Source organism: Ptychodera flava, chromosome 17 (genome assembly GCF_041260155.1).
Source record: "Ptychodera flava strain L36383 chromosome 17, AS_Pfla_20210202, whole genome shotgun sequence".
In the NCBI taxonomy this organism is placed as follows: domain Eukaryota; kingdom Metazoa; phylum Hemichordata; class Enteropneusta; family Ptychoderidae; genus Ptychodera; species Ptychodera flava.
In genome coordinates, this window is record NC_091944.1 from 22,899,269 (window position 1) to 22,923,141 (window position 23,873).

The 23,873-nt window shown below is 40.6% G+C and overlaps 2 protein-coding genes across 2 annotated transcripts; both read left to right on the plus strand.

Annotated features, from left to right (window-relative positions):
• Positions 1-1,286: 1,286 nt before the first annotated feature.
• LOC139115817 (cytochrome P450 2J2-like) lies at positions 1,287-17,675 on the plus strand. Its single transcript, XM_070678191.1, has 3 exons — positions 1,287-1,841; positions 14,217-15,173; positions 15,778-17,675. Exons 1-3 carry the CDS (start codon positions 1,493-1,495, stop codon positions 15,954-15,956), a joined length of 1,485 nt encoding a protein of 494 aa, XP_070534292.1. The 5' UTR covers positions 1,287-1,492; the 3' UTR covers positions 15,957-17,675.
• Positions 17,676-18,013: 338 nt separating this feature from the next.
• LOC139115818 (cytochrome P450 2U1-like) lies at positions 18,014-23,862 on the plus strand. The gene is made up of 3 exons (XM_070678192.1): positions 18,014-18,444; positions 19,893-20,858; positions 23,174-23,862. Exons 1-3 carry the CDS (start codon positions 18,084-18,086, stop codon positions 23,359-23,361), a joined length of 1,515 nt encoding a protein of 504 aa, XP_070534293.1. The 5' UTR covers positions 18,014-18,083; the 3' UTR covers positions 23,362-23,862.
• The last annotated feature ends 11 nt before the right edge of the window (positions 23,863-23,873 follow it).

Sequence of the window (23,873 nt, forward strand, 5' to 3'; positions counted from 1 at the left end):
ATTTTCCGGTAGTATTTGTGCATGACCAGTAGCAAATACATATCGAATGATAATTTTCTATTTGTCATTTTCACTGTATTTTGCTTTAAGAACGATTACAGGTAATTACAATAGAGTACTAGTGAAAGCTAGATCTCACAACAGGAACATGAGACCTTAGGGGCAGACCATGCGGTTTTTCCGGGGGGGGGGTCTGGCAGATTGACTGTGGAGTTTTATATTTTTTTCTTCATGTTTCACTCGGAATTATCTTTTCCGACTTTGTGAATTCTGACACCTGTTTTTTAGCAGAGGGATCTATTTTTCCGCGCATGCGCGCACTTAAATGCCAATATTCCCTGTTCTGCTGGAAAGTTTGAAAGAGAATTGAAGCAACCTGTACCGCAGCAAGATTACTGATGAAGGATGAAAAAAGTCACCGTGGACTCAGTCTTGCGTGAAGACTAACACTGTATCAGACAGCCAATAATTTCCCATTATTACCTTGGCAACAGAGACATGCGAACATCCCAAAAGAGAAAAATGATATTCCACGTTGCAGCGTAAAAAAGGAAACTTCTTCAGCACTCTTTATATTTGCAAAGAAATAAAAATGCAGCTTCTGTATCCGTAAAATGCAACAAAAGTACTTTGGATTTTTGTCAAAAATCTTCTAAATCCTCTCTCCCAGGATATCAAATGTTTTTCTGCTTAGTAGAAATGGCAAGAGAATTTACACGAGTAATCAAAATGTATTTGAAATGTAGGCCAACTGTTAGACGCTGTTCAACGCGGAAGAGAGACGATTCGTTACTAAATTTTAAAAAGAAAGTTAATCTTTAGCAAAAGTTTATTGTATGCAAATTAGACTACCAAGATGCGACATCGTTAGTTTAAAACAGTTTTGCTCTCGAGCTGTACACCTCGGTTTACTATAGCTCACAGTTTTGGTATTTTGAAATATTTGAAAATGATGATGCAATTTATTCATGGGCTAAAGGCATCGTCACCGTGGAAACGTGGAAATACGCGTTCGGGATCATCTCATTTTGCTTCTTCGTGATCCTTGATAAAATAAAAAGAGGTCGTGTGTTCGATTTTGTTCGGCACAGATACCAGAAATGACACCGTTCTGCTCGGTGTCCAATCGGATTATTCATTAAGGTGCGGGGAATCGCGAGTCAATGATACCTTTCCAGCCCTCGGGGAGCGGCATGCAGACGTGACCGGTGAGAAGCGTACGCCTCCTCGCTTCCGTTCCACTTTCCCTGTCAAACGAGACATGAAAAATCCGCGATGCTCTTCTTACGTACGGTGTTCATGATTGGACTCGGAAATACGTCCAGCATTCAAGCGAACACACCCGCTCTACATACGCAGCTCCGGCATAAAACAACTGCCCACGTGTTGGCATGCATTTTAAACATTGCCCCATTCAGTGCATACTACGCATTCGACAAGGGCTGGCTTCAATGCAGACACGCGACGAGTCGGGCGCAGCCAGTCAGCCACAATGAAAGTCTATCTTCCGCTCACAGATATACAGGTTTTTCTGCTGGCCTTCGCAATTTTTCTGACTCTGCTCCACTACGTCAAACCGCTGCTCATAAGCAAGTTCCCGCCCGGGCCGTGGGGTTGGCCGCTCATCGGCTGCCTTCCATCCTTCGTCAATAACGAGCCGCACCGTATTTTGGCCGACCTGGGTGAAAAATACGGCCCTGTGTTCAGTCTTCGGCTTGGAACGGAACTTGTTGTGGTGATAAATGGCTACAAAGCAATCAGAGAAGCTCTTGTTAAAAAAGGTGAATTTTGTAACAGTCGACCTAGTATGCCGATAATGCAGCGTACAACCAAACAATTAGGTGAGTTTGTTTTATATTTATCTTAAAGGAGCACACTAGCTTCTGATTTTTTGAATAAGTGCAAGGAAGCCGCAGGTTAGAAATAAGCCAGATATATCTTTACTGAATTTAAAAGACGGAATGAGGAAGGACGGAGATAAACTACAAATAATAATAATCTGGGCAAAATGCCTCCATCCTCTCACTGATGAAACTTTCATAATGTTCACCGCGTACACATCAGCAGATCCATAGCAGTCATGACAACGTGGTATATTGTGAGCGTATTTTTATGATCACTGTGAAAGCATCGCATTAAATTTAACAGTCTTCAAATGCTCCAGCGATAAACAAAATTTCAGTAGCATAAACTGGGTGGAGCTCTCTTATGGGCTACTGAGTTGAAAGTACGCGTCCATCCTTTTAATTTTATTGTTTTTCCCACACACGTATTCATATAAGAACTTAAAACATATAGACTTGCGTGTAAAGGTGTATTGTATGTATGTATGTATGTATGTATGTATGTATGTATGTATGTATGTATGTATGTATGTATGTATGTATGTATGTATTACATAAGATCCGGCGTTTTTTCAATTTTGGGATATTTTGCTCTCACAGTTCTATTATGATGGCATGTAATAATCTGCGATCAGTAAACACCCTTTTCCAAAGAGAAGAGTCATCCGATATAAACACTTGATGTGACGTTGCGAAGCGCTGGGACCGTAAATTAAAGATTGAGTTGATAATGGGATATGGCGCGATGTTCTGTATAGTGACCTTCTTCACTCCTCAGTTATATACCTGATAAGTAGGTGACACCTCTGTGACCTTCAGCGTTTACTCGTACGGATCGTTGTATTATCCTTTCGAATTACTAAATCCGTGGGCATGCGTTAAGTGTCATAATCTCGTGTCGGCTTGTTGTGGCTCGCTGTAGGCTGACGTTTTTGCTGTAAGTATTTAAAAGAACGCCGTCCCATGGCAAAAATATTATCGCACGTACGCGTGTCATAGATATAGCTAATCACATACACAACAAGTAATAAATGACTTTATTTTTTGTGCAGAGCTGAATTCACAGTGTTAAAATCTTTCTTAGTTGACGTTTTTATTGCCTTTACAACTTGCATCCGTTTTAGCATTGTTACGGACAGATCACCTGATTGTGGTTCACAGTTGCATTGTGTCATATACCTGGGAGCGAGCAGTAATATTGTCAGGGGTCGGAAGAAAATGCTGACCACGAAAAAAGTAGTTCCTAAATTTTGATACTGTTTTGCATGTGACATTCAATAATTGTGTTGCAAATGCATTTAGTACATTCCGGGAATTTGTGACAAAATCAGAGGATGAACATGAGCCGATGTTACAGTGTCATTTTTTGGATGTAAACGGACCTTTTGTGAGATCAATGCTAATTGTACCGACTAATGAAGAGTTTCTCCTATTTACGACAAACGAAAGGAAATTGCATTTTCTCTTGTATTCACGGTAAAAGTCATCGACATTGGTCATATGTATACATGAATACCGACAATGAGAGTAAAGTTTACCGTATGTGCTGACATAACAAAAGAATGGTGACATGCGGCGGCGACCGTACAAAACATGACAGGTATCTTGTGTCTAATCGAGAGTGGCGCCATTATTATCATTTGCTATAATTTAGACCCCTACAATTGTTTCGACAATTTGGGAAAAAATAGTGGGGAACTGCCCGAAAGAATAAAATATTTTCTCCTCTTCCTCTGCTGTTAACTGTGCTCGTTTCACACAGCATTACATCGTAATCTCGGGATGGACTAAATCTAGAACATATGTTTACATCGTCCCTGAGGCAACGGCTTGGTCGCCCATGACGAGGACAGGATGGTAAAGTCATAAGTCACGCTGTACACGGTGCTGGTGTGTGCTGACGTCATTTGCCACGAATAAACAAAAATATGGCACGGGCTTATTAGCCATTTGGGTAGTTTGTATGGAATAGTAACCCTTGTATGACGTCAAGGGCCAGAGATGCTGTCATTTATCAATGCCTGCTTCAAAACCACCGAGTGCGTTGTAGTCAGTTGTAAAAACACAGACGTAGGAAGGCATCGCCTTGCGCAAAGCATAATAAACAGCTGTCCATTATACTCAGCTAGTTTAAATCAACTTCATACCCCAAATTGTAAGTATGATACACTTCTCATTTTAGGAGTGAATACCGGGGGAGAGGGCGTAAAAAGTAACAGTCGAATTGTTTGAACTGAGTGTGACCTGACTCATAAAAATTTATCACTATGTGAAATAAGTTTTTAGCGCAGTTAATATAATTTATTAATTGATAGAAGGATTTGTGTCGACTGAAATGTACAGGAGGCCTCGGTTTGCGAACAATGCAGTAATCGGTTGCTATGCGGACGCGTTCTGTTGTCATGCGTAGATGAATATCTTGACGCGTGCTTGCCGATCGAGACCAGCTGTGTGTCCTCGTCCTACTTCTGGCGACCGCGATTGCCGCAGAGTGGGAATTCAACGCTGTCGTAGCTTCTGCGTCAACCAGCCGCATCTTCATCTCTTTATGGCTGACCGTACGTTAGCCTCTTCGCAGAATGTTGCATTTCATCGATTTTTGAGATAAAACGATCACATTAAGCATCATTAAGGATGATCCAGTCACCAAATTAACAAAAATTAATTTCATGTGTTACTCTCATGATAACTTTAGTGTTGTGACATGTAGATATGTGTCTACGGATTTATCGATTTACATACTAACAAAATAGAAAACCTCTTTGCCCGATTATATAATTTAATTGACAAAAAGTAACAATATGAGGGAATTGATTGACAGCTATTAATCATCAATATACATTTATATAAGTCCATTTCTCAATGCCTTTTCAGTAAAGTTGGTTTGAATCATTTAATATCAACACTTTACAACCGTTAAGGGCCTGATAATAAAGTTTTGTAAACAGCAATTGAAGTCTCAAAATCGACGATTACTGTCCTGCGACCCTTATACTCTTTGCATCGGCAACGAAGAATGCTGCCGTGCTGATTATGCGTGTAAACAACTTTGCGATTTGATGCCATGATAGACAGCGGGAATTTTTCGACGCAATTAAAGCGAAAGGGAGCGGGAGGGGGGGGGGACATAAGAGTAGCTTAAAAATAGCACGATATTCATGAATCAGGACATCCATTCTGTCATCAAAATTTCTCCTACCTTATCTTGTAGCCAAAAAGGCCATACACTCCTAAATATTCTTTCCAATCGTCAACTTGTATATTAAGGTAGAATACGCCTCGGGGACAGATAGTCGGGCTCTCAAATTTTTCCCAATACCTTTCTGATCCACCAGTCTTGCGGGGGATTAATTTGAAAGCTCTCACAGTAATAAAACTCGCCGTCTTAGTTTTTTGAATATCGAAAATTCATTTTCCCCATTGAGGTAACACAGGGAAGGCGGCCATTTTGAATTTTAAGGAGCGGTAAAAGTTAGGTAATTTGAGTCTGTTGTACTCAAACTTGCACGGAGGCCCTTGATATTTATTCTTGATTTGGTAAAAGAATTGAAAGCTTCACCGAGGAAAGTTTGGGCAAAAGTTTAAGTCTATTGTTTTCAAAGCGCGTACTACCTTAAATAATCACCCGGCTTCCCCTTGCTGCCTTGAGTCTCTTCGCAGTTTCGCTGTGATACTACTCAAAAGTAAGTCATGAGTCAGCGTACCAAAACTGAGGAAAGTTGCTGGACAACCCATTAATTTTTCCGCTTCAAATTCCTGTCTATTGCCGACTTACATTCAAAGGGTTGTTCAGTAGAATATTGTGACACTTAAGGAGTTGTTAAGTAGATATAATGTCTCCACGAATGACTCGGTCGTAGGATCGAACCAGACCGTTTGCTGTCATCTCGTTGATATTTTTTACATGTTTTCTATCGTGATGTTGATGTTTCTCATTTCGTGGAAGATAGATAGTGGCTTCTGATGTCGAAATATGTCAAGGTCACAAAAATATGGACTAGTTTTTACTTTACAATTGTCCTTATTCTTGAAGGAAGCTTGGGTGGCATGGCAATCCTGTGTGGAATTTCTTTGTGTTCTTTTAGAAGGAGAATATAAATTCTCTTGCAGTGACGATGCAGTAGCTGTGACCCTGTCGGTTTTCAGCATCGTAGGATTGAACCAGGCCGTTGGCTGTCATCTATTTGATACCTTCTCACGAAATTTCATCCCTATATAAGGGGACGCTCCTCACTTCCATTGTTCACTGCAGGAAGGCTGTAGATCTGCCCACCAACACACTGAACTTTTGTTTAAAGAAAAATCGCCTAAAAGATATGAATTAAGTTAGTGAAGTGTAATCGCGCAACCACACACATTTATTTTATTTTCAAGATATTATTTGTTCTGGTCAGTCAGCTGCTTTCCAAATGTATTGTGAACATTTATTTTGATGTAACAGTTTTGTATTGAATTCTGCTTATTTGAATGCTGGGGAGGGGGTAGTCTTGCAGAGCACACCATCTTGCAACATTAATAAGTCATATTCTCCATAATCCATCTCCGCTCCACAGGAACAGAAAAAAGGGGTGGCGCGAAGGCCTTCAAGTAATGCGCGCCGTGAACAGAAACAGTTGGGTTTTTTTGGCCTTACCAGTCTGCTTTTACTCAAATATACATAGGCATTGACAGGAAAGGATAGGAAGCCTTCATGTTAGGAAGAATAATGTATGCTTTGAAGTTTTGTCACAGATTTAGGCAGGGCGTCGTGGCCTACATAGGTGTTCCTAAAGTTTCAAGAAAGTGCCGACGCTTTGTTGCAGCCCAGGATGTCTGTGGTCACGGAGGTACACTTCCTTCCGAGTCCGCCACGTGAATCCTAAGGCAAAAGGGTTCCGTTTTTAATGAACACATGGCGACCTTTGACTGACCCTGTCAGTCAGTACAGACAGGGAGAACACTTTCGAAGTCCAGTCAGTCTTTGTCACAGGGCGATCAAAAATCCCCTTTACTTTTGCAGCCATACCATCTTGGGACTGATTCTATTTCGGGAATAAAAGCGATTTCACTGTTTGGCGTTTTAATGAAAGCACCCTTTCACATCTGGCACGTGTCCCTATTATTTTGGGCCGGATACGAGCATCAGCAGACATAATGGACATTTGGATAGGACAGAAATAGTACGCAAACACAATTAGCCGTTACTATTTACAGACTGTTCGGAGAGCAGGATTAATTTAAACCAAAAATAGATTAGACTGATAAATGCATCGGGAAGTATCATTTATGCGTGTATTTCCAAGCGCACATTGTTCTACACAATGTACATGTCTATATGTACTCTGAAAAGCGGGCACAATTTGTGATTGGTGTTGAAAGAAGTAACTCGCGGACGAAAAAAGTTGACCTTTGTTTCACCTTAACCCCAGAATCCCACCTGCGCCCGGATTTTCAGCTATTTATGGAACTGGGCATGCTAATTCATTCGCTTACACTCGCCCGCGGCAAATGTTCGCGTTTTCGCCGATTCCCTTGGGAGATCGATTAAGTTCAAAGCAGTGTTTGCCATTGTACGAAAGTGGCTTCTGCCAAAGGAAACCGAGAGACACAGATTTGGCAGAGGAAGAGCGGGACATTTCTGCAGTAAACTTGGCAAACAGTATGCTCCAACGTCAAGGTAAACATCTGGTTCGTTTTCTGAAGACAGTCAACAGGACAAAACCCTTCAGAAGTTTGCCTTGCACGTCCATCAATGCCGGTACAAAATATAAAACTCCATAAAACTATAGATTCAGTTCTTTGAGACAATCGTGCTGGATAAAATTCGAAGAAGCGTACATTTTCCCTGCTGGTAACTCACATTATAAGATTAGATCACTTTACAAATGCCTTCTTTATCAGTCGCCCTGCATAGCCTGATAATTATTAATAATGTCATTATTTGTGAACCAGAGAAATATTTTCTTCCTTTTTTCCCCTTAAGGTATGTTAAAATGCGCAGTATGTCACATACCAACACGATGCAGTGTGCAGAGCACGCAACGCTTTTGTTGGCAAATGAGTTCCACTCTAAAATTCATCATTCTGTCAATAATCGGAGATCTATGATCGATCTGAACACTAAGTATTTTCGTCATCATTTACGGAGAAAATAAACGGCAGTTTACTGACAAAACAAAGGAGCCTTTTCCACGTTGTTGTCGGCATTGGTATTTTACTGCAAAATGATTTGCAAGGAATAATCGTGTCTATCCAACATTGCGCAAAACCGTGTGAATGAAAGAGAGGCAGGAAAGAAGTGTGGTTTTGCCGCCAAAATGAATGACCTTTCGCCTTTATAATTCAAGCGGATGTTAGTTTCCGCTTATTAGCCCTGCCTTTCTTCACGCTAGACCAAAATACTCATTTTGTTAAACACTCATAATTTTGTTCCTTCTGTGTCCTCTTAATATTTTGAGTATTGCGCTATTTTGTTCTTGATTTCTATTTTATTGTTTTTTGCATTATTTCTTTGCCGAAAAAATATCATGTTCTTTTTTTCTGTCTACCTACTTCTCTGTCTGCCCGAACATGTGTCTATCCCCATTTCTTCAGCCCCCCTCTCTCCTCCTCACCGCTGGATAGTCAAAGACGCCTTGCCGCCTCTTTTCCGTGGAATACGTCTGAGGATTATTGCGCTTTGGCTGAAAAATAGTAAATGGATTCTGGCATTTTGCGCTCGCAATTACGTAGAGGCTCTCACATCGATCATATTTGTGAAAGCACACTCGACATAATATAATCCCTGGGCATCAAATGATAAATGCGGAAGAAACATATACGCCACAAGCTGCGATAAAATGTGAGGAACGCCGCGTTTCCGCATCCATTAACTCGGTCGATGAAACCAGGGCACAACCACCGTCCATTAACCTCACGTGCTCGCGTGTCCTCTCTCAGGGAGCTTTTAGTCATTATATGGGGAGAGTTCGGGGTGTTCGGAGAGTCTCTGTGAAGAAAAGTGTCCGAGAGGACGAGCTAAGAGATGACGAACATGGACAGGTTGGTTTCATAAATCCTGTAAAACAACAACTGATGAAACAATTTTCTCCCCTAAGAAGAACTTTAACAAGTTTTAGTTCTGCCGAAAGTGGAAAATATGGACAGAATTCCGTGCAGACTGAAAGATTCGTCTCACGAGGATGTCCCTTACGCTCCCCTTGAGTATGCAGCACACTTCACAAATACAGCAAAAGGTTACAGAAATATCGTTCTGAATAGTGCAGATGATAAGTTTGTTAGGAGAGAAACTGCACTCAGTCTAACTACAAAGAGGATGCACCAGTTTAGAGACATGGACTTGAAATAGGGTATCTTGAGTTTGGTAAAGGAGACAAGTCCGGTAGTCTACGGTTAAGCCTTTATTAAAAAACCAACGTTTCGACTTTATTAAAAAACCAACGTTTCGACGTTTATTAAAAAACCAACGTTTCGACAAAACGTGGATAGTCAAAGACGAAACGTTGGTTTTTTAATAAAGGCTTAACCGTAGACTACCGGACTTGCCGCAGATGATAGCTTAGCTACCAAGCTGACCGTTCATCCATTAAGCATCCTTGGGCTATTTGTCTTGTTTTTCCGCTGTGATATATATATATATATATATATATATATATATATATATATATATATATATATATATATATATATATATATATATATATATGGGTAAAATGGGTCACATTCAAGAAAAGGATACCGAAGAGGGTCACAGTTTTAAAGATAACATGCCCCACATATCCCCTCCCAACACGATTATTGAAACCTTCCTTAGGGCGTTGGTCCCAGATCACAAGCTGGTGCGAATGTCTTGCACAGCGATGAAACATATGTTCAACATCAAGAAAACATTGGACATTAAGAGTTTTCTTTCACTGACCCGCGGTGTCTCGAAGTACCCAACGGTTGAAATATGCTCCAGAAATCGTGAACATTACAAGCCAGTGTAGTTGCTCCTCGATTATTATGAGCGAGTTAATCTCTGGGACTATTTGGCAATGGAAGCATTTGATGTAAACCATATACGTCAATATAACACGCCACATGCTCATTCCGTGTTGCGATTCGCCAGAATACGTCACTTGACGAGAAAATAGATACGTCTAGTCCCCACCGGATTGAAAAAAGTGACGTCAGAGGGTATTTTTTGAAAAGCTATTTCCCTAGGGAAATAGTTCTGACCAAATTTGGAAACGTGCCCGGTCACGTGACCGTCACGGGCGGAGTGTCGTCTGCAGCTTTGCAACAATGGCGGGTGACTGGAACGTGATGTGCGTCCGGGATGACGACACATTCTCTAAAACAGATTTTCCAACATTTTCAAACATTCCAACAGCGTAGGAACTTGAACAGCTCATCGACGGAAAAGATTAAAGTGCAATAAGGATGTCGCTAGGTAGGCATATGCTTCGAATATTTTTTGAAAGAAAGTAGTACCACGTACAACTGAAACCGCTGTACATCGCTCAGTAAACTTGTCACAATGGATTGTTGCGGTGCAAAATATCAAAACACATTAAAAACTATATAACAATACAACATGAGCATGTGGTGTGTTATAAAACACCTATAGCCTGGTCTTTATTCGGGCTATAGTGCTCGTCTATTACCCCTCGTGGCTGTGTGTTACCAGAAACACATCGCTATACCCCTCGGCCTACGGCCTCGGGGAATAGCGATGTGTTTCTGGTAACACACGGCCCCTCGGGGTAATAGACGTGCGCTATAGCCCTCATGACCAGGCAATAGGTGTTTATTATAACACGCCACATGCTCATTCCGTGTCGCGATTTACCAGAATACGTCACGTGATGTGAAAATGGATACGTCTAGTCCCCACCGGATCGACAAAAGTGACGTCAGAGGGTATTTTTTGAACAGCTATTTCCCTAGGGAAATGGTTCTGACCAAATTTTTGAAGTGTCCGGTCACGTGACCGTAGTATCGTCTGCTGCTTTGCAACAATGGCGGGTGACTAGAACGTGCTGTGCGTCCGGGTTAGGTGACAACACATTCTCTAAAACAGATTTTCCAACATTTTCCAACATTCCAACAGCGTAGGAACTTGAACAGCTCATCGACGGAAAAGATTAAAGTGTAACTAAGGATGTCGCTAGGTATGCTTAGAATATTTTTTTAAAGAAAGTGGTACCACGTACAACTGAAAACGCTGTAGAAACATCGCCAAGTAAACTTGTCACAATGGATTGTTGCAGTACAAAACATCAAAACACATTAAAAACTATATCACAATACAACATGAGCATGTGGTGTGTTATAAAACACCTATAGCATGGTCTTTATTCGGGCTATAGCGCCCGTCTATTACCCCTCGTGGCCGTGTGTTACCAGAAACACATCGCTATACCCCTCGGCCTACGCCTAGGGGAATAGCGATGTGTTTCTGGTAACACAGGGCCCCTCGGGGTAATAGACGGGCGCTATAGCCCTCATGACCAGGCAATATGTGTTTATTAGGCCTGCAGTGTTTGAATAGAATGATCGTCCGTGTTTCACTCTGATAAGAGACAAAACAAATCCTGGCTTTGCCTCAAACTGACCGTAAGGCCCACATACAGTAAATTAGGTAAACGACAGCTACTTCTACAATTTAATGTAGTACCAAGAGTAAATACCTAAAAATTAGCGCTACATGTAAATGATAGGCCCGGAAGGCTTTCATTGACAGTTACTACAAGCATGACGTATTACAGCGTGACGTATAGGAGTTAATTTGTTTTGCAATCTGATCTAATATGGCTGCCGGGCGACAGGTCAATCCGCATTCACTGAGCTGTCTTTGTTTTAGAGGAGTTGAGACAACTTATTTAATATACACATTATAAATATGCATAAGTTTGTGACCGCAATAAAAATTTCTAAATTCGAATTCATTTTTCGAAACAAGAAATACAGTCGTCACGTGTTTAGTGAGACAAATAAAAAACGTTAACTTGTTTTACAGAAGAGAAATCATGAAAACGTTGTCAAAAGTTACAGTCATTGCCCCTTTAAATGAAATAACTCTCAGTTATGACTGTAGAATTTCAAAATATGAATTTTCATGACAAATATTGAAGTCTTGACATATTTGATAACATTTTGCAAAAAGTCTGTTAGTCTCGTTCGTACGCTAGAAGTTTTGATTTCGTTCCATTGATCCTTTCGATATTAGACTTATTGTAACTGTCCAGGATTTTGCCTTTTGTAAGTTCCGATTGTTACCTCGATATTTTCTTAAATCGTTGCCATTTATTATACGCTTTGAGCTTCAGTTCTCCTGGTGGACAGTATTTTACAATTTTTACCACTCTACAGTGTTTGGGGGTCCGTCAGAATGCTTGTCGGTCAGGATGCCTTGTTCTTTTGACCTGTGCAGGTGTTAGCCTGACCGTACCAAGACTGTTTTTGTCGACAGGGCTTAAAATAGCACACCCTTATAAATTGCATGGTTACACACAGATGAACATGTTTGTTTAGAGAAAACAGCAGATAAACACTTAAAAGTTGATTATTCTCTACGGTTAGAAACGTTCAAAACGTGAAATCGAAAAAGAAAATAACGTTATTCTCTGTTCCATCACACGAGATTCAAGATGTACTAGTTGACAGTACTATTTCCGTCAGATTGAGAGTGCGACAAGAATGTCGAAATGATATGGTTAATCCTTTTCGCCCAGAAGTCTTCCGGTCATCTATGATAACAAAACAATTAAGTTTAGCATATGGCATTTTTTGTATGAGATAGAGATAACGGAATCGAGAATGACAGGAAACCTTTCGCACGACCAAAACTACAATTACAGTATAGAGGAATTTTTCTGTAGCTTTGATCGAAGTCGTTAGATCTTCGAGATACTCAGAATTCATGCCCTGCCTAACAGTTATTAAAGTAAGTAATTAAGACTTTACAGATTTGATTTAATCTATTTATCATCTGACTACAGACAACAAAGAAGAAAGCGGAGTTTTCGATTTGTTCTCTGTCAATCAGAAGATAGAGAAATTACAAACAGTAAGCAGACGACACTGTTCTACTGACAATAGTTTTATCACAATTTTCTCGCTCTGTGGATCTCTCACAAAGTATTTTACCTCAAATATGTTCTCCGTTGGCTGTAACGTTGTTGTCCATTAGTTTTGTTCTGGTTGTAGAATTCAGATTCTTAATCTTCATTAAAACTGTGACGAAATGCTACTTTACAACTGAACAACTTGTACGTTGTGTGTTTGTGTAATGGTCAGTATTATTGTGAACGACTGAATTTCAGTCTGGACTGGGACAAAAAGGGTGCAAATGTTTACCAAAAGTTAAAGCGACTGTCCATTTAAGAACAACATAAAATATGATTATGATGCTTATGACGCTGCTGCTGCTGCTGCTGATGATGATGATAATGATGATGATGATGATGATGATGATGATGATGATGATGAATGATGATGATGATGACGACGATGACGATAATGATGACGACGGACCAAGAACAGAGAAGATTGTATGCATTTTATGGTGATAGGACCTCTACAAGATTTCATTTTACAGTAATCTTCGCCACTGGTTTTTATGGAGTCAAATTACAGTGTCGCGCAGTTCCAACAGTAACACCTGGAAAGCCCAAAAAGTCCATTGTTAAGTGTATCTCACATTGTTTATGTCATATAACATGCGAAGATTTGTTACAAATACTGTAGATTTGGTTGAAATGATGTTACCAAAATGCTCTCAATTTCTTTAACCGCTGAAATTGTCGGTTTGTGGGATTCGATGGCGAGCTGTGAGCATGCCCAGTCTTGTTAGCACGCATGATCGATAGCATGATCGAATTTAAAAGGAGTGTTATGATAATTTCATTCACAAAATACCGGGATTTGTATACCCATACATAGGACGCTTCGGAAATGTCGTTGGAATTTCACCAAGTAAGGTTACTGTGATCTAAGTGCTATAGTGTATGTATTCACGAATTGAAAGCTGTGATAGGCGTTGTGTCAAAATGTTTTACATCAATAAAATCTACTTTCACCTTTTTTATTACATAAAATTTCAAAAAAAGCAATCTGTTTTGTACAGTGATAATTACTAGTTTTGAAATATATAAGGCACGGCATTTGACATCAAATAATTGTATCTGGTACTTTGGTATGAATTTAATGGGCAATGTCTTAACTGTCCTTTTTATTATTTAATTTGTTTCTTTTACAGAATAATAGCGAAAATTGTTCCCGAAAGGATAGGTTAAACACACAGTCACATTTTATGATAATGTATGCACTAATAATGCTGAAACAATATTGGCTTTACCTTCCACGTAAATTTCCCAATTGACTCAAGTAAATTATTTTAAATTTCAGGAGTTGTTAACGCCTATTACGGGGCCTCGTGGAAGGAGCAGCGAAAATTCACCCTGAGTGTGTTGAGAAGCTTCGGTATGGGAAAGTCAACTGTGGAAGGCAGGGTTACTGAAGAGGCGTACCACCTGTGTATGGAGATCCGAAAGCTACAAGGCGAGGCTTTCGACCCGACCCACTTCATGACCAACGCCATCGCCAACATCATTTCTTCCATAATATTCGGCAAGCGGTTTGAGTACGATGACCCGACTTTCAGGCGACTTCTGTATCTTTGCAACAAGAATTTTGAGCTTGCCGGCAGCGTGGCCATATCAAACTTTTTCCCCATCTTGCAGTATTTACCGATCGGCCCCATGAAGGAGATAGTTGACAACTTCGAAATCTACCGAAACTTCTTGAACGACAAAATTAACGAGCACCGGCTGAATTTCGACCCGAACGACATCTCTGACGTGATATCGGCCTACCTATCCGAGATGGACGCAAGAAAGACAACGGAAGGTTCCAGCTTCCATGACGACAACCTGTTTGCTGTTGTCAGCGACCTTTTCGCTGCAGGCACCGAGACAGCCTCGACAACTCTGCGCTGGGCGCTGCTGTATTTTGCCGTCTTTGAAGACGTGCAGACCAAAGTGCAGAAGGAGCTGGACGACGTTGTGGGACGGCACAGAAAACCTTGCTTCTCCGACAGACACAACCTGCCATACACTGAAGCGGTCACCTTAGAAATACACCGCATGGCCAGTATAGTGCCGATCTGTCTGCCCCACTCCACAATAGCCGACACTGAGATAATGGGTCACAAAATACCGAAGGACACGGTGCTGATTGTGAATCTGTGGTCAGCATTGAACGACCCAAAGACCTGGAAAGACCCGGACCGATTCGACCCGACCCGCTTTCTCAATGCTGAAGGAAAAGTAAAAAGATACAAAGAGCTGATACCGTTCAGTATTGGTAAGTAGCGCACGACTTTAAGATTTCAACAGTAAATCAGAAGCCACTCGGAGAGCGACAGAAGTGACCAAATGGTCGCTTGTTGTGTTTATCATGGCATTCTGTTGCCGGCCATTTCTTTACTCGATCAAGTTTAAGAGTCGATCAATGTACTTAAAAAAGTTTAGTAAATATCCGCCCTAGTTAGCGCCACCATTTTAAGAATCGCTCTATAATCTACAAAACAGCGCGTAAACTGTTCATGCTGTTGGCATTGGAGCGGTGAGCGCTGTCGATCTAAATACTCAATGACATCATCATGAGACGCCATCAGTCCCATTCAGATATCTGGCATGGGAAACTCTATAAAGCGGAATGGCACTCACTGTTTGACAGATGATAAGTGGAGTTGTGAGGTCAAAAGTTTATCCTGAATGTGATTAACCTTGTTCTTGAACTGTCCAGTGTCATGATAAATACCTATACCGCCCTGCTCCAGTTACATTTACGTGGCTGCTATAATGCACTGCAGAGCTCTCCGCATTGCCTGCATGATGAATAGCCCTGAATGCCCACCCATGCTATGATAACAACTATAGTATTCATTTCCATGTTTGACAACCAGGTCGTCGGGTGTGCCTCGGAGAGCAATTGGCCAAGACCGAGATATTCCTCCTCCTCACACGGTTACTGCACGAGTTCCGGATTTCGCCTGCCGCTGATTGCCAGTCTCCGACGATGAAACCCGTGGCTGGTATAACACTGTCACCCCAACCGTACAGGATATGCGCCAAGAAGAGATAGAAGAGCCTCACACACTTTGGTTCAGTGCACAAGGAGTTGAAGACAATGTTAGATTCAATGACATAAACTTATCATACGAAAGATGCGAGGAAACTCCTAAAAAATTACTCACCATCGTAGGCTGTGTGCGACTAACAGAGTGACGCCCTCTTCGGCAGGAATATAGAAACTGCATAATGCTCGTTTTTATCAGTCTTATGTTTTTATTTGTGTATAAAGAAACGGTCTGAAAGTTAATCAAATATTATCGGTTCATAGAATAATAAATAGACGGCATGCATACATACATACATACATACATACATACATACATACATATATACATACATGGAAATCACTGTGAAATAGAGCGACGTCGACAGAGACAGATACAAACAGAGAGAGCATTTCACATTTGTATATTCACAATTTCTATCGAAGGGGCGTTCTATAGTGTAGCTCACTCATGCAGAAGACAGTACAAGATTCGAAAATCAGTTACCTTGCATACTTACGTTAGATAAACTTCATTAATTCATGACATTTCAAACTGTTTATGTAGCAGTCATGTTCACACAGTGTTGCAGTATTTGTACTCTCTCTTTCTCTTTTGGTTGGCAGAGGACTTCGTAGTTTGGTATCCAAACGGTAACTCCCCCATTGTCACCACACAGATGCCATCATTTGGTAAAAATATGACGCATTCATTTTAAATTGAATGGTGCTACATTACTTATTTTAATGGATGAACTTAAAAGAGGAATTACTATGTAGAACTAATTGATTATTTTACGGTACATGCTACGACACATGCAGCCGTTCTTTCTCCGAGTATTATTCATTAATTCCACTCTTCAATGTCTTTCTTGTGACCGTACAAGAATCGACACACTTCAGTCTATTCTAGAAGGAATGGGACAGTCTATTTCGAAAATTCTGCAATCACCCGAGGCGAGTCACGCTATTTAACAGCCACCTCAGAGAAGATGTGAAAAAAATACTGCGTGTTTTCAATATTGTTTTTTGGTGCATGGGCGGGTGCAAGTCAGTTATTAACCCGGTAACAATTACACTTTGCCTTCGGTGCACAGGTAGTCAGATCTTTGCGAGGCCATTTCTGATCGACTGACGGCTGTCGACGACAATGGGCGATTTATTTCTGGTCGATATCAACGAGAGAATTTATGGCCACATGCGCCATGTGCGGGTAAAGTATCCGAAGCTATCTGTTGTAAAAATCGATTGGCCTTTGAGCCGGGGTTCGCCTACATTGACTCAATTCTCAAACACTGTCCTTAAATTACGTACTTCATTGTTCGTTTCTATGACAGCCGACTGAAAAGATACGCTGTTCGATCGCCTTCCGCTGCCTTTTTTATTTTGTTTAATCAAACTTCCACGTTTGAATCTGGTTGTGCCAGTAGTTATGCGGTAAATAATGAAGCATTATTTTCAACATGTTGGAATCACAGGACACTTAAGACAGTTAATAATTATATATTCAGCGTATTGATGTAGCGAAATCACTATTTAACAGAATGTATCTAATGATTTTAGTAATACATGCATTTACTGCTATCGTGACACACCTTTTAGCGTGTACTTTTGAAGTCTACAGTACACTCGATGACGTGACGGGCACCATGTAACACGTGCCATTTTCGATCAATTTCGTGGGACAACAAATTTGCATATATTCTATCATCTTTTCTGAATAAACTTTATGCTGCATCAACAGAAGTGGACGACGCAATTGTGTTATTTTAAAGTACCATCCATGATTTTGTCTTTGAAAAGTGGTAAATTGAATGATTATCATATTGACATTGGAGCAAATAAATCGAACTATTATCAAGTACCTCGAATTGCTCCAAAATGCCAGATCAATACAATTCGATAAAGTAATGTCTTTCTTTTCGACGCTTTTAGTTACAACAAACAAAAATAAATGTAATGAGATTAAGTAATCTGATGTGCTAAGGCACCCTGGCCCTATGTTCCGTCATCGCCAAACGTGACCTGACCGTAACCATAGTGACCAGCAGATGACATTCACACCTTTGAACGAGTATGCGAAACATTTGCCTACTAGCAGCCTGACATTAATAAATTGACCGTGTTGCGCTGACTTCCTCGCTGCGAGACGCCATGCTTACCCACTATTTCTGTCAAAATGTCGACTGTACTACCGTTTTGCTCGCTACAGTCGTCTTTGTCCTAGTCAAGGTGTACCTAGATCGCCGGACGAGGGCAAGGCTGCCGCCGGGACCACTGGGGCTGCCCGTTGTCGGCAGTCTCCCCTTCATCGTCAGCCACAAAGGTGGAGCGCATCGGGCCATGGTGCAGATGGCCGAGAGATACGGGGACGTTTTCAGTGTCTACTTCGGTTCCAAACTGATCGTGGTGCTGAACGGCTATCGCGCAGTCAGAGAGGCACTGGCCAACAGGGGCGACTTTTTCAGTGACCGACCTAGTTTAATCGTGGTTGACCTTCTGACAGGAGGAAAAGGTAGGTTGTAACTCTCCCGGGTCATCTTTTTTAAATATGTAAGGAGCCAAGCCACATATACCTGGCACTAATAACACGGGGCCGACTGGTTAACAACTCCCCTGTAAGTCAGAACTCAATTTGTCAAAAGACAGGAGATAGTATAAGCGACCTTCCACATGTACCACTTTTCCTGTCGTGACATGATCAGTCAAAGGAATTTAAATTGCAAAAAGGTATTGAACCATGGAGAACGATTTCGTGCAACCCGGTACCATGCAAAGTCATCATGTATTTCTTTTATGAATACATGTGCGTTTTGCATCAGACAAAGAGTCGAAATGTTAATGTTTGCCAGGGGCTATCGACCCTCTCGAGATTTCTAAAGCTGAGTTGCTGCTGATTAGCATATCCCACGCATGCGTGTGACAGACGGCCATTCTGAGAAATGTCGTTTACCTTTCTCGGTTGGGCGCTTTTCTTCGTTTTGTAATCCTGATCAAGAACAGTTCCGAACGAAAAACTTTAAAGAGTTATATTTTGATCATTATACATGTTTTAAACTGATAACATCATGATGATATCGATAACGTTGATGATGATGATGATGATAATAATGATGACGATGATGATGATGATGATGATGATGATGGTGACGATGATGATGATGATGATGATGATGAATAATGCCTATGGGTTACTGCTTCAACGCAACAAAAGTAGGCAATTCAAAGCCTCGCTCCAAAGAACTTTCAAACAAACTTACTTTACAGACCTACCTTAGGAGGGCGCATATGCAGCCGAAAGTAAATAATTTACCTATTTGTTGACTAGCAAGGTGGACTACATAAGCAAATGTACCGAAGCAAAATGTGCAATACATTTTAATATCTGGAGTTCCATAGCCTCCTTTGCCACTTTAATACCCGTAGAAGTGCACCAGACGCAGAGAGGGTCAATGATTTTCTTGCTGAACGCTGGTTTGACCATTGTTTACAGGTCGTTCTTTGGTCAGGTTTCGTCGACCCTTGACCCTTCATTTTGTCTGTCGGTCGATCAAGACATCAGAAACCATAAAAGACGGCGTGTGTGTGTGTGTTTGTGTGTGTGTGGGGTGTGGATGGGAATACGAAGCTTTCGAGCACGGCCCTTCAATGAGATCACTCATTAGCGGATTTATGTAGTCTTTACAAAGAGATGCGACAAACAGAAAGATTTATTTCGATTTTCATTCTCATCTTAATGGTTTTATTTAGTAGAAGCACCAAAGAAGGAGATTCATGTCAAACTGCAGTACTTATTCCAGAGTTAGTATTAAGCAAAATTGTAGAGTCATTCCATATAACATAATCACATTTTTGTTCCGACCTATTTGTCTTCCACACGTACAGTTCAATAACTCAGGGAGTACCAACTCTTGTACTTGTAATCAAAGAGCGCCGTCGTTTATTTTTTATTTTTGCATCCAGGCATAGCTGAGGCTAATGGGAGGAACTGGCGAGAACAGCGTCGATTCTTTTTGAAGTCATTTCGAACCCTGGAGCTGGGAAGTTCGTCAAGGCTTGAGTATCGCATCCTGGAAGAGTGCCGACACCTCGTTAGTGGCATTGCTCTGTTAGAGGGCGCTCTTTTCGATCCGACTGATCTACTCTTGAATGCCGTTTCGAACATCATCTGCTGTGTCGTTTTCGGTAAACGGTTTGATTACTCCGACGAAAAATTTTTAAGTCTGTTGCAGATGTTGCACGAGTTGATGCAGAGCGTGGGCAACGCAGCTGCGATTCACTTTATTCCCGCCCTGAAGTACGTCATGAGGGGCACATTCAAGGAAATAGAGCAGAAACGGGACCGAGTTTTCGATTTCGAGAGGACAATCGTGCAAGAGCATTTGGAATCTTTGGACCCGGACAACCCGAGAGATTTTGTCGACGCATATCTTCTTGAGATGAGGAAGCGGAAGGCTACGGGCAAAGAGAGTTCGTTTGCAGACGATGATTATATGGTTGTCACATTGTCTGACCTCTTTACGGCAGGTACCGAGACCACATCCACAACACTGAAATGGGGTCTGTTATACCTGTGCCTGCAGACGGACGTCCAACAGAAAGCGCAGGAAGAGATCGATCGGGTTGTTGGCTCGCACCGACAGACAGAGATGGCCGACCAGGCTAACTTACCTTACGTGCAAGCCGTGATTTGCGAGATACAGCGGATGAGCTCAGTATTCCCGTTCAGCGTACCCCACTGTTCGTCTGCAGAGGCGGAGCTGTTTGGCTATACAATTCCGAAGAACACCGAAATTCTGCCGAACTTATGGTCCGTCCATCATGACTCAAATGTCTGGAAGGAACCGGAGAAGTTCATACCGGAACGATTTTTGGACGAAACTTTGGAAAAAGTCGTTAAACCCGAAGAATTCATCCCGTTCGGCATCGGTAAGGTTTTATAGTTACACACATAACTACCTTAGCATATTTATAATGATTCTAGAAGTTTGCACAAGCTAGTTACATAAATATACAAATCACCGTCTATTCATAATATCCAGTACAGTATAAGGCACGATAAATTTATATACAAAACACGATTGGAACTAATTCTTGATAATTGGATAGTGAAGTAATGTCGGTTCAATCTGGAAATGTAAGCTCATCTGCTTTTCTTTTTAAGTCGCACACTTGTTTTTGTGAGTAATTTGTAATATTGCATCATTCAGCTATAGGGCACCTAACAGTTTTGAGAAATTTGAAAAATATGAAGGTCCAATTATCCCAAGTTAGTTCTAATCGTGTTAAAAATTAATATGGAATGGGCAAAGCACATTCAATAGCAATGCTATATTAATATTCAAGTACATAAATAATTAATATGAAGTGTCTATGTATCATACCCTAAACCTCTTCCATGTATGCTGTCTTTTATGGACGCGATTGAAACTATTTGGGATAATTTGATCTTCATATTGTTCAAATTTCTCTGCCCTACAGCTGAATATAACAATATTACAAATCGCTGATAAAAACTAAGTGTATAACTTAAAAAAAGCAGATGAGCTTACATTTGCAGATTAAACCGACATTACTTCACTATCCAATTATCCCAAATTAGTTCCAATCGTGTTTATGATATTATAAAAGTTTTTTTGCAGAAAATTTCGAAATTGCGTTGAAAGTTATTTTAACTAAATCCAACAGGCTGTAATCCCATCACAGATTTACATAGGTTTTTTAGTTTCTCTTTAACTAAGGCTATCACCACTCTCCTGACAAATACTGTACAAGTCGTCATAGTCCATCGTCCAATAGCCTGATGCAAACCTTCAATGATGTGCTACCAGTTGAGTAAATGCTATTCAAGGCTACATCCAAAATTTTGTTAATTTTGGGGTAACTTTTGTAATATTAGAAAAAATCTTTCACAATTTGAAAGGGCGGAATTTCAGAAACACGGAAATTTCGTAACACGTTCACTTCTCTGGGAAGTGATTTTGGATTGTTTATAGACTTAGAGAGCCATTTAACCACATTATCAAGTTTCGTGTTGCTTAGTTTGACTACTTGCGCAATACCTCTGGATGAGCGGAGGGGATGTTCTCAAAATAGGTACAGTAGGAATTTTGTTCCCCCCTCCCTCAATATAGTATATAGCCTAGCCTTTCTCATCACATTAACTCCATGTAAAGGGAGTTATAACAGGACTGTTAATTTGAATAGGCAACACTCTCCTGTGGTGAAAAGGACTGTGATCTCAGCATTCCCTGACAATGCATGTGTGATATCTTTGAACACAGAACAAACACCGCCACAGTACAATAAATTACCCACAATTCTCTTTGATTTGTATCCATGAAGGTTACTTTTCTAAAAACTTTTTCAGTTCTGCATGTAAGCACTAATGTCCAGCATCAGAATAATTGTTAAATAATATCCAGAAAAAGTACGTTTAGAAATTTCAGCAAAAGTTTCAAAATAACCATTAAACAACCATGGAAGTCATGTTCTGTAGGTACTACAAATGCCATATTTTTTAGGCAGCAAGTTATGACGAACTGAAGGGGTCATTCTCTGAGAAAACTTAGAATGCAAATTTCTTTTGTCATTTCCATTGGAAAAAATCAATATCCTTTTGTTTCAAAAAACAGGTGCAACTGGTCTCCCTACTTTCTATCACATTATTCTGTATGGCTGAAGACACAATCAGTGGAAAATTTTACAAAAATGCTATCTCCTCTCTCAATCTTGCATAATTTTCCAAATCATTTAAAATGAAAATTGAGAAGAATGGTGCCCTCAAAAGTACGTTTTCAGAATTTTTACAACTAGTCTATGAATTTGTCTACACATGGGAGACCTGGTAGACTTCTCTTGGGAATCTCCGAGTGTACAAATCGCAATGAATTATGGGAAATTTACTGTACTGTGCACCGTTTGTCTATTGGTACTGTATGCTCACGTTGCTTCATTCAATGAATGTAGTAGGTCAAGGTCACTTGAAAGAGATAGTGGCTATATATGTTCCAAAAGGATCGATTTATCTGATCTTTTTAGTGTAACGCTTTCAAAGGTGAACACAACTTTAACGCTTTCACCAAAAGTCAACACAACTTTTATACAATCATATTCATTGACAAATATTACATTCTGCTGACATTCCTCCTAAGCATTCTGCGTATTGAATTCTCGTGGATAAACTTCTCTGGTTAGGGAACAATTGGTCGAGTCGATAACCCTTCCCTCTTTTTTCCATCTAGGTCCTCGGGTCTGCCTTGGAGAACAACTTGGAAAGATGGAACTGTTTCTCTTTCTCAGTAACATGCTTCAGAATTTTCGTTTCGAGTTGGACGGGGACTGCATAGTGGATAAGATCACCACACCAATCGAAGGACTTACCCTATCCCCTCTTCCATACAAAGTACGGGCAATCAGACGTATACTTTAAACAATATGTCCCGTTGTTTGCGTCAAATGACCCTTGTGTGACGTTTATATTTCTCGGTTGAGAATTCGAAAAAGGGGTGTTTGCTGTTTAGCTTATTTTGTGGGTGTTGAGAAAGACCGTTCTAACACATGATACATTTGTACTCAAATACACTTGTACTCGTTCTGTTACTTTGCATAAAATTATGCATGAAACACCACCAATCTTCTGAGGATAATTGTTGCAAAAACATGAAATGCGCTCAGTTTCTTAAATCCTCGGGTAGGAAAGAGAAATATCAACATGAATCTCCATTTTATCTTCTGTAAACAATCGAAAGGGATCTAATTTGGGTCACGCAAACGACGTGAACAGTAATGTTACATTTGATCTGAAAGCTTAACTCATCAGTTTGCATGGTAATTTATTCTGACGGTAAATGAACGTTAAACCACGTGTATGGTGTCGAATGACTGACCAAGCTATGTCATAATTGCAATAAATTGACACTCATATCAAACGAACACACAGTC